This window comes from Taurulus bubalis (genome assembly GCF_910589615.1).
Source record: "Taurulus bubalis genome assembly, chromosome: 5".
NCBI classification, from domain to species: Eukaryota; Metazoa; Chordata; class Actinopteri; order Perciformes; family Cottidae; genus Taurulus; species Taurulus bubalis.
In genome coordinates, this window is record NC_136593.1 from 22,461,600 (window position 1) to 22,476,340 (window position 14,741).

At 43.9% G+C, this 14,741-nt stretch overlaps 1 protein-coding gene across 1 annotated transcript in view; it reads left to right on the top strand.

The window, feature by feature from the left end:
* The window catches only part of epha8 (eph receptor A8), a gene marked incomplete at both ends in the record, with an annotated part of 97,983 nt that overhangs the window by 16,944 nt on the left and 66,298 nt on the right, over positions 1-14,741 (top strand). The window contains one exon of the mRNA XM_079218348.1: positions 10,281-10,345. Within this exon, the coding sequence (XP_079074474.1) occupies positions 10,281-10,345 (65 nt within the window). The remainder of the gene's footprint in view (positions 1-10,280; positions 10,346-14,741) is intronic.

The following is a 14,741-nucleotide window of genomic DNA, read 5'->3' on the forward strand; positions in this document are numbered from 1 at the left end:
AGAGTTAGGAGAAAGATGAGCGGGGAGGAGGAGGAGGGAAGAAGGTGAGTGTAGGTGTAGAGGTAACGAGATGAAGTTTTAATGATCCCTGTGGGGAGAATGGGCCACTGCTGCAACATATACTAAGAGAATAAAGCAAGACAGAAAGGAAGAGTGTCAACAGCACTGCTCAGAGGACAAAATGTTTCCATAGATTTCTTAACACCCCTGACCGAACCACAGTGTTCGCTCGTATTTTCTTTTAGACGTAAAGGAGAGTGTCTGGATCGATTCAGTTACGCACTTGTGTCGTTAGCTAGCGCTGGCTGAACCGTTGAAAATAAAGTTCCTCTGGCATTTATGGCCGTTATCAAATCAGCTTCAGGTGCATCGCATACCATCTCCTTCTGGACTGGAGGAGGGGCGACCCTGACGGCATGGACGCTGGCAAAATGGAGGCGTCTTGAAATTACATCGGTCATCTGATTCCAAACGGTGGAAGTGTTTTTATCGGTGTGTCTCATCTGAATTTTTATATGGATACCCGACACTTGACATGACAAGTGTATATGTATGTATGTATGTATGTATGTATGTATATGTGTCATTCCAGGGCGTACCTTGATCTTTGCCCAGTGCATCCTGGGAAGATGTGTTGAATTTGGATCATTAATATCTGGCCTATACCCCATAAGGCTAATGGGATCAGTGTAGTCCTACTTTCTACTCAAGTATATTCCAACACATTCTCACTCCCAGCTCATCAAATACGTAGTCACCGGCCCTGCGCTTCAAACTATGACGCTCTGGGTTCCCCTCAAAATAAACGTAGTCAACGTACAGTTTATACTCGTTACATGCAACTTAAATTAAATTTGGTTTTCCTGGGTGTAAGTCCTGTGTTCGTTTGACCCGCCCTACACAGTTTCTCACTCTTTATACAACGTTCGTTGCTCTAATCGTCGAGTAATGCCGTGGATGGCTTTAGGGAGGAGTTGGTTGAAAGCCTGGTGCGTCTTATACAGATGCTAAAGTTTTCCTCGGTGTCTCGATATCAGAAGCCGAAGGGTTTTTGACGAGTTGGGAGAGAGAACATTTTTATTTTTTTATTTTTTATTAAGGCAAGTACACAAAGAAACAGTGCAATTGTGATACATTGAACATTTTTCTTTCCCCCCCAAGCATTCAAGTCAACAGTATTATTCTTCTTGTGAACAAACTCCCTCCTCGACCAACAAAAACAACAACAACCTCTTAATTGAGAATACAAAAACAAAAATACACGATAGCTGCTCGCATCCTGGCTCAGCAAATGAGAACCTGCACTAGCGAAAGAGTTTTGTTATTAGGTCAAACACAGGCTCGGGGGTGCAGGGGGGCGGCCAAGGAAAGAGTCTGTAACAGCAGGTCGCGGTATACTACTACAACACCTCATCAGGAGAAAGTTGATCAAAATATTGGATGGATTGACGATTATACCTAAAATGTCAGAAATGGATTTTAAAAACGATTGCCAATAATTATCTAATTCTTAACAAACCCTTATAACCAAAACAAGAACAAAAAACAAATAACAACAAAAACACTGTTGCTTTTTACTCATCGTTATTGTAATCATTATTCCTCAATCCCACATCCAACATTCTGCTTCCCCAAATACTCCCTGCATCACCGAATGTATGCTATTACGCAGCTGAAAGTAGTTCCAAACCGATGCACTAATTCCTCCTGTTTGAGTAACAATTTGTTAAAAAATTATAATGACCAGATGTTTAAGGTAAATACTGAGCCTTAAAAAAGTGAACCTATGTATTTGCTTGTCGATAAAGATTTGTATCTTTGGTAAGAACCAATTACTTGGGGAAGAAGAGGCTGGGAGGAACAACACAAGTAGTTCTACATAACATGTAGATCTACAGCATGTTTGCAATTCCACAAAAACTAATCATTTGGGTTGAACTCTGAATATAAGCACTTCATGGTCTTCGTCTTACCGTTGAACCGGGTTAGTGCGACGGTCGCTATCAGCCATTTTGCTTCACAATCATTCTTCTGGCTCAAAGAAAAGAGAGTCTCCAACGTGCATCCCTGCTCCTATCGATCGTCTCTTCCTGAGATGAATGTTATTAGAATGCAGAAAGTTGGACTTGATGGTGTTTTGTCCCACTGAGATTGGTGATGAGTTGGAGGTGGGTCGTTGTGAATAAATGTCTCAGGGCAGCTCACTGTGAACGCTCCTCACTGATGAGAAGGTAGTGATCTGTGACTGAGGGGAGCAGTCGTTGAAGTTAACTTTTAGACGTAAAGGTGGAGTCAGCGATTCTGGAGGAAGGTTGTTGGTATTTGAGCTCAACAGCCAAACTTGTGACTTGTTTAGTTTGCAACCTGTACTTCTTCTGCTCAGTTTCCTGGATTACAGCCATGTGTGGCCTCCAGTGCCAACGTCTCACCAAACAACGCTGCCGTCGAGTTTTTTCACTCCAAACCAGTCGATGGAAACACTTAAAAAAGTTTGCTTATTAATAATATTAATAATTCTAATTATTTACAAAACACTATGATATAGTTGTAAGCTCACATACGGAAATTTTTAAGTGTTATGAATGTATTTGTCAACTATCATAATTGTGTTATAAAACATTATTCTGAATGATTTAAACACATGTACAAATCAGTTACAGGTGTGTTTAAATAGATAAATACTTCATAATAAGTTATTTGTACGTCATATCGGTATAAAATGTTTTATTATATTGTCAATTGTACCTTATCTCTTCATACACTAATTACAGATGCTTCACAAGCTATACACGTTGATAAATGATAATGAATACCATTAATGATAATGAATTACCAGTTATAATGGTCCGTATATCTGCTTAAAACTATATTATAATGTGTTATAAATAATTATGAAATGTTTATTTCCTGTTTAAACATGAATTAGATATGTTTAAAATAGTGTGTTACCAGTTGCCCTTCATGAGAACATGTCTATCAGTTCATAGGGTTTACAACACAAAAAACACGTACTAACATAATGTGGAGGGAAAGAAGAAGGGGGAGAAAGGACAAATCACCAGAAGGAAAGCTGGCATAACGTGTGTCGACATATGTCAGGTTGGGAGAAAGCAGTTGCAGCAACACAAATATGTTATGTATGGGGTGTGATCGCAGGTTGGAGTTTCGGTCCCATGTGTTGTGGTTTATTTATAGCACACTTGTCATCCAGAGGGGCCACACCATGTTGTTCCCTACTCTGTAAAAATAAGAGATTACTGGCTCAGTAAACTTTTCAAAAATAGGTTTAGAGACAGTTTTTTACTGCTGCAATGTTTACAGTACATTTCGTCAAACACAAACCAAATGAGGGGGAGAAAACTAAAAGTGTATCTCAATGTATTCTTAAAGAAATCCTTTATGTGGCAGTGTTATTATCTTTGTGTACTATTCTATGGAAGCATACAGGATGTCCTACAATATGTTTTAATTTTAATTTTAAATAATATTGTAAAGTGAAAAAGAAGATGAAATGAAATCAATTGTGGTTTAACAACCAGGGTAAAAAAAATAAATAAGAATATGGCTAAATATCCTAACTATGTTCAGGGCCTAAACTACCACTAGTGGCCAATAAGGTTTAATCTAATAACCACAATGAGGAGATTACCTCTTTCAAGTACATATACATGTTGTTTTTTAGAAAACTGATTCTGCCTTTTGTCAACAAAATATTATATTATAAAAACTTTTTTTAGCCACACTAGCAGCATGGCTTTAGTATTGGCAACGTTGGTCTGTTGGTTAGTTGGTCCACTACTTTGTGCTGGACTGAAATATCTCAACAACCTGTTGATTGCATTGCCATGGAATTTGATGCGGACGTTCGTGGTCCCCAGAGGATTGTCCCTTGTGACTTTGGTGATTCTCTGACTTTTTTCTCTGGTGCAATCATAAGATCAACATTCTCAATTTTCCCAATGCTTTGGTTTATGACCAAATACCTAAAGATGTTTCCATCCGCCTCGGCTGTACGTTGTGTTTAGTGCTAATTAGCAAATGTTAGCACGCTAACCTAAGATGTTGAGCATGGGAATTATTGCACCTGCAAAATATGCATTCAAACAACCGCATGCTGTAGATTGGCATGCTGACATTAGCATTCAGTTCAAAATATAACCGCCCTCCCAAAAATAAACATGGAGTAGACAATGTTATGTAGGAAAGGGCTCTTAGGGCTTTTGTTGTTTATTTATGCTAGTGAGGTTGTGTTTTTGATACGAACACAAACCATGAGTTTTTTTCCAACCTTCACTAAGTAGTTATGCGCGTTTCTGCAAGCATGATCCGAGGCTGATTCGAATGAAGATACATATAAATGAAACGTATCTTTTTTTCAGGAACGTCGACATCTAACGTATCCCGGGGTTTGCGGAAACATACAGTGCCAACAATTCTTTCAGTCAACTGTTTTTTAAATACTCCCAAACCTCAAGAATACGTGTTGTTGTACAAATGCCTGGCATCTTCGAGTGAGTGACATCCTTACTCCCCAGAAAATAACAAATGACACTTTTCCAATGTACGTCGTGCAGCACAGTCATGCCTGAGGAATCGGGGTCTGGCCTCTCTTACTTTACGGTTTAGCTCTGAAAACGCTTGAAGAGACTTGCTTTGGGCGCCCGCCGTGCCCGTGAACTTGAGTGTCCTTGTGTGCAGCGACAACAGGATCCACTATCCCTCTGTGGGCCTCTCTCCTTCTACTCGCTCACAGGGCCACCAAATTAACAATTTGCAAATCAAAGGAGCCATTGAGCACCCTTAATTCTATTCCACCTCCCATTTCACGTGTCTAATTTAGTTCGGCACACGTCTCTGAACATATCACTACGCGTCATCAGAGCAACTGTTCAAATAAAAATAATAAAAGAAGGCAGCACTTGATGAAAACAATTACTTCGGAGTATTTTTGTATTGGTTTGTGTTGCCTTGAATGAACAAAGGATGAGTGCTTTTTTTTTTCTTTCTTTTTTGAGAGTTAGTAATTTATATGGACTTGTTCTCGTAATGGGAGAGTGGGGAATTGGCGTTGAGACTGCGGAGAAAATGCAAAACAAAACTAGAAAGGATTGAAGATGGCTGTGCGTGTTTGAAAATGAGAGAGGGGGAGGAGGGGTTGGTGTTTTTCGGTGGAGCTCCTCTCATCTCTGCGACGAAGGCTTTTATCGTCTTCTCTGGTCGCGCCGCTGACGAGGAGCTTCACGGGCGGCGAGGAGAGGGAGAGAGAAGAGAAGGCGAAGCTTGTTAGAGAACGCGAGGTGTTGAAGAGATAATTACACAGCTGTCATAGTCCCTGTTTGGCCCCAGAGCTGTGCCATCAATGTCTCTCTCTCTCTCTCTCTCTCTCTCTCTCTCTCTCTCTGTGTACATATGTGTCAGCTGTCCACGTGTGCATTTGCGTGTTTCACTTTTCCCCCCCAAAAACGGTACAATGCACATATTTCCTGTGTACATGTATGTATACATGCCGTGTGTGTGTGTGTGTGTGTGTGTGTGTGTGTGTGTGTGTGTGTGTGTGTGTGTGTGTGGAATAATGGCTGCACTTTTCCCTCCTTTAAAATGTATGGACGTGTCTTTTGGGGTGGAAATGAGCTTTTGAGCATCTGCTCTGTTCTGCTATTTACTCCCTCCATACCTCTCCCTCCTCTGTGTGTGTGTGTGTGTGTGTGTGTGTGTGTGTGTGTGTGTGTGTGTGTGTGTGTGTGTGTGTGTTTTAAAAGGCATCATTGTTGTTGTCGGCTGTATGGCGCTGCGGGCAAACTCCACTTCCTCCAAGACAGCCCATAATTCTTCCATGTTGACTTCAGACACATGCGCTCCCTCTTTCAGCCCGCCCGTGACCACTGCCAGGGACGGATGGAGTGTGTGTGCGTGTGAAAGCGAGAGCAAGCAGGCGTCATTTACGAAAGCAGTGGCGGGGTCCTGGCTGATTTGATGCATGCCCGCGACATGGGTGCGAGGCCGCGGGGCGTCCACACGCGGCCTCTAACCCTACAGGCCAGATTGAGTCAGGCGGGCAATGGATGGAGAGAGGTGGTGGCATTTGGTTGGGGTGGGAGTAATGGGGCGTCGGGGGGTAGCCACCCTGGGAAATATATGTTGTATCTCCGAGTGAGCGCAGAAAAAAAAAGCTCTCAAGTCGACGGACAGTACAGGGCGAGGGAGAAATTGGCGGAGGGGCCGGTTTGCGTTGATGTTGATGAACGGAACGCTGTGAAAACGGGAAGAAACTCAATTTCAAGCCCAGGGTCCTCGAGGAGAAGCACTCGGTCCCTCCTCCACCGCCAAAGCAACGGCTTTAACCTCGTCACTGCTCGCGGAATCGTTCGTTTTCGGCCAGCCAGTGCGAAAAAGAAAGGCCTGTTTCAACCCCATGGTGACGAAAGCTGTCCATAAGAAAGGCAGAGGTGAGATGCACAGTATGAGAGAGCGAGAGTTTCCGGCTGCACTTCTTGTGTTCCTTCATAAAGGATGTGAAGGAACGCGAGGGAGAAGAAAACGAAATAATGAGCAAATTGTTGCCCGTCCTCTGTTTTTTTTCTTTCTTCACACCGTTTCCCGTCACATTAAAGCGAAGCCACAAACACGCCACTGAACTCTTATCGCTCGCGTGCAAGTCGTAACTCAGACAGCTCGAGCAAATGAGATAAATGACTCCCGCCACCTTCAAAGACGGTGGGATTTCTCATTTGAGTGGAAATTAAATTAATACCACTGGGACCGGCTCGTGAATCTTCACACAGCTTGCTGTGGCCGATAACACACCGCCTTGCGTGTTCTTTTTTTCCGGATATATTTGTCACGTTTTCGTTTTTTTGTAATAACAATAATAGCAGTGTAGCAGAGCGAAATTCCCTCGGTGCACGGAAGAAATGATTAAATCCACTTGTGCCACCACACTGCTTTCATTATGTCACTTTGGTGGGCCGATGAAGAGCACTCGCGGGAGTGTAATTGGCGGCATCCATTTGTGACCTTGGCTAGAGCGCGGGAGGGGGGGGGGGTGTCGCATCATCAATATGAGACGGCGGGATGTTGGCGCCCTGAGGGGTGGGAGGGGAAGCAGAGAGAAGGCTCAGCGGATGGAGGGATGGAGGGATGGGTGGACGGTGGCACTGCCATCTGTCTATGTGTTCTGACCCACTGCCCTCCTCAGCGGCCCGGTGCCCAGATTAGGAGGAGCGACACACCGCCTAATTGCGACACGTGTGTGTGTGTCTGTCTGTGTGTGTGAAGCGCCGGTCTTTGCGCAGAGGAATTACAGGGGCTCCGCTTGGCGTGATTACTATGGAAAAATACACCCGTCTTATTAGCCGAAAGCACGGAGTGGAGCCGTAGCGAACGAGGGTGCTCCATTCCCATTACCCCCTCCAATTTGCCTCAATGAATTGTGGGTATGGACGCTTTTTGACCCACAGGAAGTGACAAATTGACACTTCAGAGCGAAACACAAAACTATCTGCAGGAAACTGTCACGTAGCAAGACTTCTTGCTCTTGAAATTCATTATTTTCAGAGTGCTGGGCTCCTGCTATCCAGAGCCACCAAAGAGACAGATTGACTGGTATCTTCTTAATAAAGTGGTCAAAACTCGTGAATCTTTTTGAATACCGAATGTTTCAGCTACAGTGGGTAAATCTTATAGAAAATAACTTTTTATCATATATGCCCAAACTGTCTCCTCTGCCTCCTTTTAGTGCTCCTCAGGAAAACGACCAATCAGAGTAGAGGAGTCTCTGACGCAGCTGTCAATCACTGCTCATGGAGCTTGTGAATTCAGATCAAACTTACAAACTAGGCGGCGTTGATCAAGTATGAATCAAGATTCTGTTACTGCATTGCAAATGTTGTCCCTCAAACATTCAAAATGAGAAAGTTTGTGAGCCAGCCGCCATGTCGTTGACGGCGCGGCCAAATTCAAGCCCCGCCCACCAGTCGGAGCAAACCTTTTGCAGTCAAACGGTTCACTAAAATATGTTTCTAAAACATTTGAGGCCAGACATTGGCAATGCAGTAACATAATCTTGATTCTTATTCAATTAGCGCTGCCTAGTTTGACAGTTATATTGTAGTTTACGAGCAGTGATTGACAGCTGTGTGAAGAGCCTCCTCAGCTCTGATTGGTTGTTTTTTCTTCGGGCGCGGTGGAATCATGCAAACGCCATTCGGAGCACTAAAAATAGGCAGAGGAACCAGATTGTTCCACAACGCATCTGTCTCATGTACTACTGCAAATGTTGGAAAAGCATTTTTTTTATAAAAGTTACCAACTGCATCTTCAAAGCTGCAAATGCCCGTTCTGTATTTCATCCTGCGTCCTGTATGATAAGCAACATACAGGAGTTTATCGTCCCATCCTCACAGGTGCAATAGGCCCTTTTACAAAGAACACAGGTGTAATTAATAACATTAATTACGGCCCTGTTCCATTTCAGTGGGCCGTGGCCCTGGTGTTGTGCCTGCTGGCTGCGATACACCAAATGGAATGGGACCATAACTAATTATATTATCACACCTGTGTTTACCCTTACATGACAAAATGTCTGCTGTGAAAAGAGCCTCTGAAAATCATGTACGTCAGTCAATCACTGCCAGAGAAGACTTTTAATCAGGCGGAAGTAAACACACCTGTGTAAGTGCACCACGGCTTTAAGTAGGCACTCGTCAGTCAACGTGCGTGGGTCGGTTGCTTTTCTGTTCTCCCTCTTTTCGGTCGTGACAGTTTCATTTTCCTTTCTGGACTACGAAAAACAAAGCCGTGTCGAAAAAACTCATCAATAGGAGTAGAAAGTATTTCGGACGTGACCTTTTACGCCCCCGTCGAGGCGGGAAACGTTGCATGTTGCAGCTTTAACATGCAGCGGAGACGAGCAGGGAGCAAGTGTCAAGACGGAAAGATGAGGGATGAGAGACGGAGGGCTAAGAAATGTGAAGCGGTTTTTGTTAAACTCATTCTAATGTGAGAAACATCGCTCGGCTGCTTGACAAGCAGCCCTGGGGCAGAGATCATATTAGTGTGGAAGGAGACACACACACACACACACACACACACACACCTGTTAGAGCAGAAGAAATGGACACTGTCAGTGGGTAGAATTAGTGATTTATGAAGTTCTCCATTCATTTTCCCCCCCCCCCCCATCTGTCCATCCCGTTTACTTGTAATATCCTGCCACCCGGATCCAAAGGTGCTCAGACAGAATGTGAAGTGAATATGAGATGCAGCAAGTCTGTATACAAAGTCAATGGAAAGACGGGAGTGGGCGCGAACTTGCAAATTCGCTACAGACGGCGCAAATGGAGGTGAATGGGTTTAACTTAAAAGTGGACATATCATTAAAAACTCACTTATGTGTGCACATGCATTTGGGTATCTGGAGCTGATTAATAAGATAATGACCCCGGTCAGTTGTTGTGGGTTAGATCAGAAAACATGTGGCTCTTTCAAGAGGGCTACTTAAAGAGACAGGCACTGAAACCAGACCGAGGGTGAATACAGACACATTCAGACTGAAAGTATGAAACATTATATATATATATTTTTAAAGCATTTTTAATGGTATGAACCCAAAATTCAAATATGATACATCCCTTTTAAAGTAAAAAAATATGCAGGGACTGCTGAGTATTGAGAGAGGAGGAAGATATGGAGAATTACAGTGGTCAACTCAACTGTTTGTCTGTTTATTGTATAACTTTTATGTCACTCATGAGCTCAGCCTAATACTAGGTGAATTAAGGTAAAACATATATAATATATATCCTTAACACCTACTTGAGATGAACTTAGATGTCTATTGAGCTGTTGTTAATAACTTTAAAGAATAAAAGGAGCTCAACAGCAATGCCTAGTTGTAGTCGGATCTTAATATTTATTCAGCAGTTTATTGGATATTTTCCGGTGACTTTCGGCGCGCAGACACTGCACCGCTCTACCTCTGCACATTTAACAGTAAACATTTTATATCCTGTTCTATTCTGAGCCTGGACCACCGAGGTGCCGGCTCCGAGCCGGTGAGCCGGGTCAAGGTGACGTCACGCGCTGCGACGCCACCGCCCGGAGTTGCCTGCGACGACCGTCCCGACTCATCAGTCACACCTGTCAGACAGGTGTATGTGCCGGGTGCCAGTGCCCACAGAGGATGGCGATGAAGGACAGGATGGATGAGGGAGAGGGGGGCAGAAAAAAAAAACAATCATTTAAAGTTCATCTGTTGTTGTTTTGTTCTTCTCTCTCTGCAGTGAACCTACTGGACACGACGACGATCACAGGAGACTGGGGCTGGCTCACGTACCCGTCACATGGGGTAAGAGCAAAATGTCCTCAACATGCTCACGTAACAACAGCACAAAGAAAATACACATTCAAACAACTTTAAAAAACGCAAATGCCAAAATGACTACAGATGTCGAATAAATGTCGACTCAGCAGCGCGTTTGCTGGGTAATCCTGATTGAACTGCATCTCTGTGAAGTCCCCGACTGCACACCTTCCCGCCACAACGCGACACCTGTTGTGAAGCTATTTTTATCCCATCTGAAGGCATGTGAGGCGGTGATTTTCCACCGGTGCTTGTTAAACGGGATCCGACTGCAACGACGGGCTAATTTACGTGTCCGCCCGTCGCGGCAGGACAACGGCGCTCAATCCAACATCGGCTCTGCCATGTTGGCGGAATAACACAAATCACGGAAGAGCAGTGTGGGGGAGGGTGGGGGGAGTAGGAGGGAAGAGGAAGAAAGATGAAAAAAGAGAGGTGAAGGCGAAGGCCCGACGTCGCCACATTAGCATATTGTAATGCCACGCTGTGATTCCCCGGTGTGATGAATTAGGACTTCAGTCGCGATCTTCACAGCCAGTGAGATGTCACCGCGGCCCCGGCTGAAGCGGGCGGTACGTTTAACTCGCCTCACGGCCACGCGCAACAGAAGGCGGTGTGATTGAGCGGCGGCCAGGAGGAGCAGATGGGTTGTGTTTCAAGTCCTGGGAAAGAGGGCTGGAAGAATCTCCTTCCGAGTTTTGAGAGAAGTGACTCCTGAGCAGAGGGCCATGACAGTAAGATTACATAAAGTCTCGTTTTATTGGTTCAACACGCCAGAAATATTCCCTCCTGACTCGATGAGAGACATATTGTTCATGCTGAGCTCCTCCCGCGCAATGAAACGCTCGGCTGAATGGGCTCAGGGCCGGAGCTCATCTCCGTGGCGTTGTGGTCGAGGTTACTTACGTAAGGCGTGTGGCTCGTGCTGAATGGCGAGATTCTGAGGGAGGCGAAAAATGAGCCGCGCGATGTTTTTGTTCTCACAGACAGCTTTTTTTTGTGCTGATGCTGAAGTGAGTCTACAGGGGCAAATAATGGCTACATTTATCTTTGAAGGTGAAGATTCATGTAACTACCCAGTTGCTACTTAGTTGCTGAGGATGTGTACAAAATCACTCCTCTGTGCATTCAAGGTGTGATGTGCAATGTCTAGCCACACGATTTAAAGAAATAGCATTTCACCTCTGCTCGGTCCACACACTCAATTTCTCAATTTACAGTTATTTGGAAAAAAAACACAACAAGAATCACAATACATTAACATCTGTGACATGACGACTACAGTTTAACCTCGTCACATGCAGTTGATAAGATACCTCTAACAATAAATAATAATCAATAAATATTACACCTTTTAAGTTGTTACCAAACTTTAAAAAGAAAAACATGGCACTCCTTGTACTGTCCTTGGCAGCCGCCCGCTATATGACTTTATACACAGTCAAAGTAGCCATTAGCCAAAGTCACAGAGTTCAGAAGGGTCACAGGAGAAACTGCCTCTTCGCTTCTCCCAACACAAAGATGACGAGACATAAATACGTCCCATTCTTCACACTAAATGCGTCTTCTCTCGCGCACAGAGTTGGCCACCTGTTAAAAAGGAGTTGACTTAAGTCGCAAGCTGTATTCACTTATTAAATGATAACTTTAAAAGTCAAACCGTGAGAGAAACACTAAATGTTCATGGATCATATGAAAAAGCGAACAACTGGCCAGATGCCTGTGACTGGCCTGAGATCAGATGACTGCGCTCCTCACGGCTACACATTACGGCTCAGACACAGAACTTAGATAGCTTGCGTGGAGACAGCCGTTCATCTGCAGTGTGAGTAAGTCGATATGCTGGAGGAAGTGCTCTCCTCCACGTGGGAGGGTCCATTCACTCGGAGGAGTGAGCGCCATCGTAGCCCGGCTATGTTTTCAGCTCAATAACGAGGCTTTCAAAAGGATTCCTCAGACAGGCTATCAGAACGGGCAGCAGCCCTTTGTTGTTGACTCTGTTTTCAGTTTTTTCCGCCGAGTGGAAACCAGAGAAGTACCTATTGGCACTGCTAAAGACAACACTTTATGGTTTCATTCAACTCAAAGTATAGCTTAGCATAGATGTTCACAACTCAAGATGTGTTCGCTATATGACGATGCAAAAAACACCGAGGAATAAGTTTGGATTTTAATTTCATGACAATAGTCCGAGCCATCGAGCCGAGGGCAACTGCACAGCTGGGTGATCACAGCATTGTTCAGATTAACTGCAACACATATATCTTTAAAAAGATCCATATGGCATGTGCATATTGAGTTGAGATGGACTTCAGTACATGTGAACTTTTTATTTTAATTAAACACAATTTGACCAAATTCACAATCACACTCATATTCCACTATTTTCCAGAAAAGCTAAATATTCTGAATTGTATTTGGTTCATGTAAACATCATATTCCATTTGGATATTCTGAATTAGACCTCCGATTGAGACATAAAAACCCAGATATTCGATATTATTTATCTTTATTAGCCATATGAACTGCTTAGTAGGAATAATGTCTTTATTTTTGTAAATGAGGGCAAAAATCCTGAATCTTTTGTACATGTAAATGTAGTGTGTGTGTACGAGAGAGAAACACATCTCTGAGACCTCATGGGCTCTTTGATAAATGGATGTTTTGACAGCTTCTAACTCGCTCACACTCTGTCTCACACACACACACACACACACACGGTCAACATATAAGGTCTTTTTTTTTGCCATCCCGACAGTTTGAGGCGTTATGAATGTGCCATGCTAGCAGCATCAGTTCTTCAGCTGCCTTCTTCTCCAGGCGGCGGCCGCGGCGGCGGCGGCTTCTTTGATGGTCTTAGGTCGAGAAAATGCAGCTGCAGAGGAAGGAAAAGATTTCCGTCGCCCGGCGAATGTTGAAGCGAAGCTGTTGTGGTTTGGTGCTTGCGTGTGTTCTACATTGGATCGGAAAAAGCTGGCGAGAAGTTTGGATTCTGCAACATCACGCACAATCTATTGTTGCTATAAATACATCAAACCTGGCCCTGCTGTTATCCTGCGTTTTTTATTTGTCATCTTTACAGTGAAGCGTTGTTCGGGAAGGGGACTCGCATGTATGTCCCTGTTAGTGAGCGAGACAGCAGGGCAAAGGTGAGTGAGCGAGCGTAGGAGGAAATAGATGGAGAGGTTGTCCACGGGGAATACAAGCGGAATAAGTGTCAAGTCCCTGCTGGAGGAAGATGGATTAAAATTATCAGCGTGAAGTTTCCTGAATGGGAAGTCATTTTCGGACGGTGGACAGGGGTCGGGGTCGGAGACGGACATTTCCCTCTTCCCTCTTCCGCAGCTCAGGCAACTGTTTATCTTTTCATTGTACTCCTCGTCGGATGAATTCTCGTTGCATTTAGACATACTGTATAGCGTCTTCAAAGCTGCGCTGACTCAATATTTTGATATTAATGCTGGGGTGGGCAATGTATGTTAAAGACTTTTTTATGTTTTATTCTCTTTCCGTCCCAATGTTGCACACTAGTACACAAAGGACATCCAGGCGTGCATGAGTTTCAAAGAACGTCTTTACTGCCTGCTGCAGGCTGTTTTGGTCTACTGAATAATTAACACTCTCTTCTCTTATACACATATACATAGAACATGTCCGCTTGTACTGACTCATTCTGCACAGTCACATAACGCTCACAGGCTACAGGTGGTTAGCATACTAGCTTTCTCGTTAGCGGGGTTCTAGCTAGGTGCACCTGACCCCGGACACGTTGTCAACTCTCAAAACTCCGATAAGTGCTCATATTTGCATTTCTTACAGTCATTCTCACAGTTATGATACATCTGTGTCACTACTTTTATGCAGTTTTCACCACTTTTACTCGCCTGAAAGCACAGAAATACATCAACGCAACCGCAGGCTGCTCCCCTCGCTGTCACCAAACATTGATCTACTAAACCAGTTCAGTATGCCAGGTGAATAAACAAAACAATTGACAAACAATAACACATTATAAATGAATGAGGATTTTTGGGGGTTTGGTGTGAAGTCATGTGACCGGAGTTTGTTTATTGCCTTGTTGTAGCGTTTCTTTGCATTTACGCTTCATAAATCATGAAAGTGGAATTCATCTGTGAGGATTATTTTGCTGAACAAAATGTTTAATTGCCATAGAGTTTACTTTACAATCAAGATGTCTCAGCTCACACAGAAACGGAGGCCACTGTGCATTCTAAAGAGCAGTGGCGGCTCCTAAGGAGGTTAGCACAGATGCTGCAGAAGCGTCAGTGCTACCAGTTCAAATGGTTTATTTTAATAAGGGGACATTTATTTTAAACGTGCCAGACTTAGCCAAGAGGCTATTTTCCATCTTTAGTCCTGA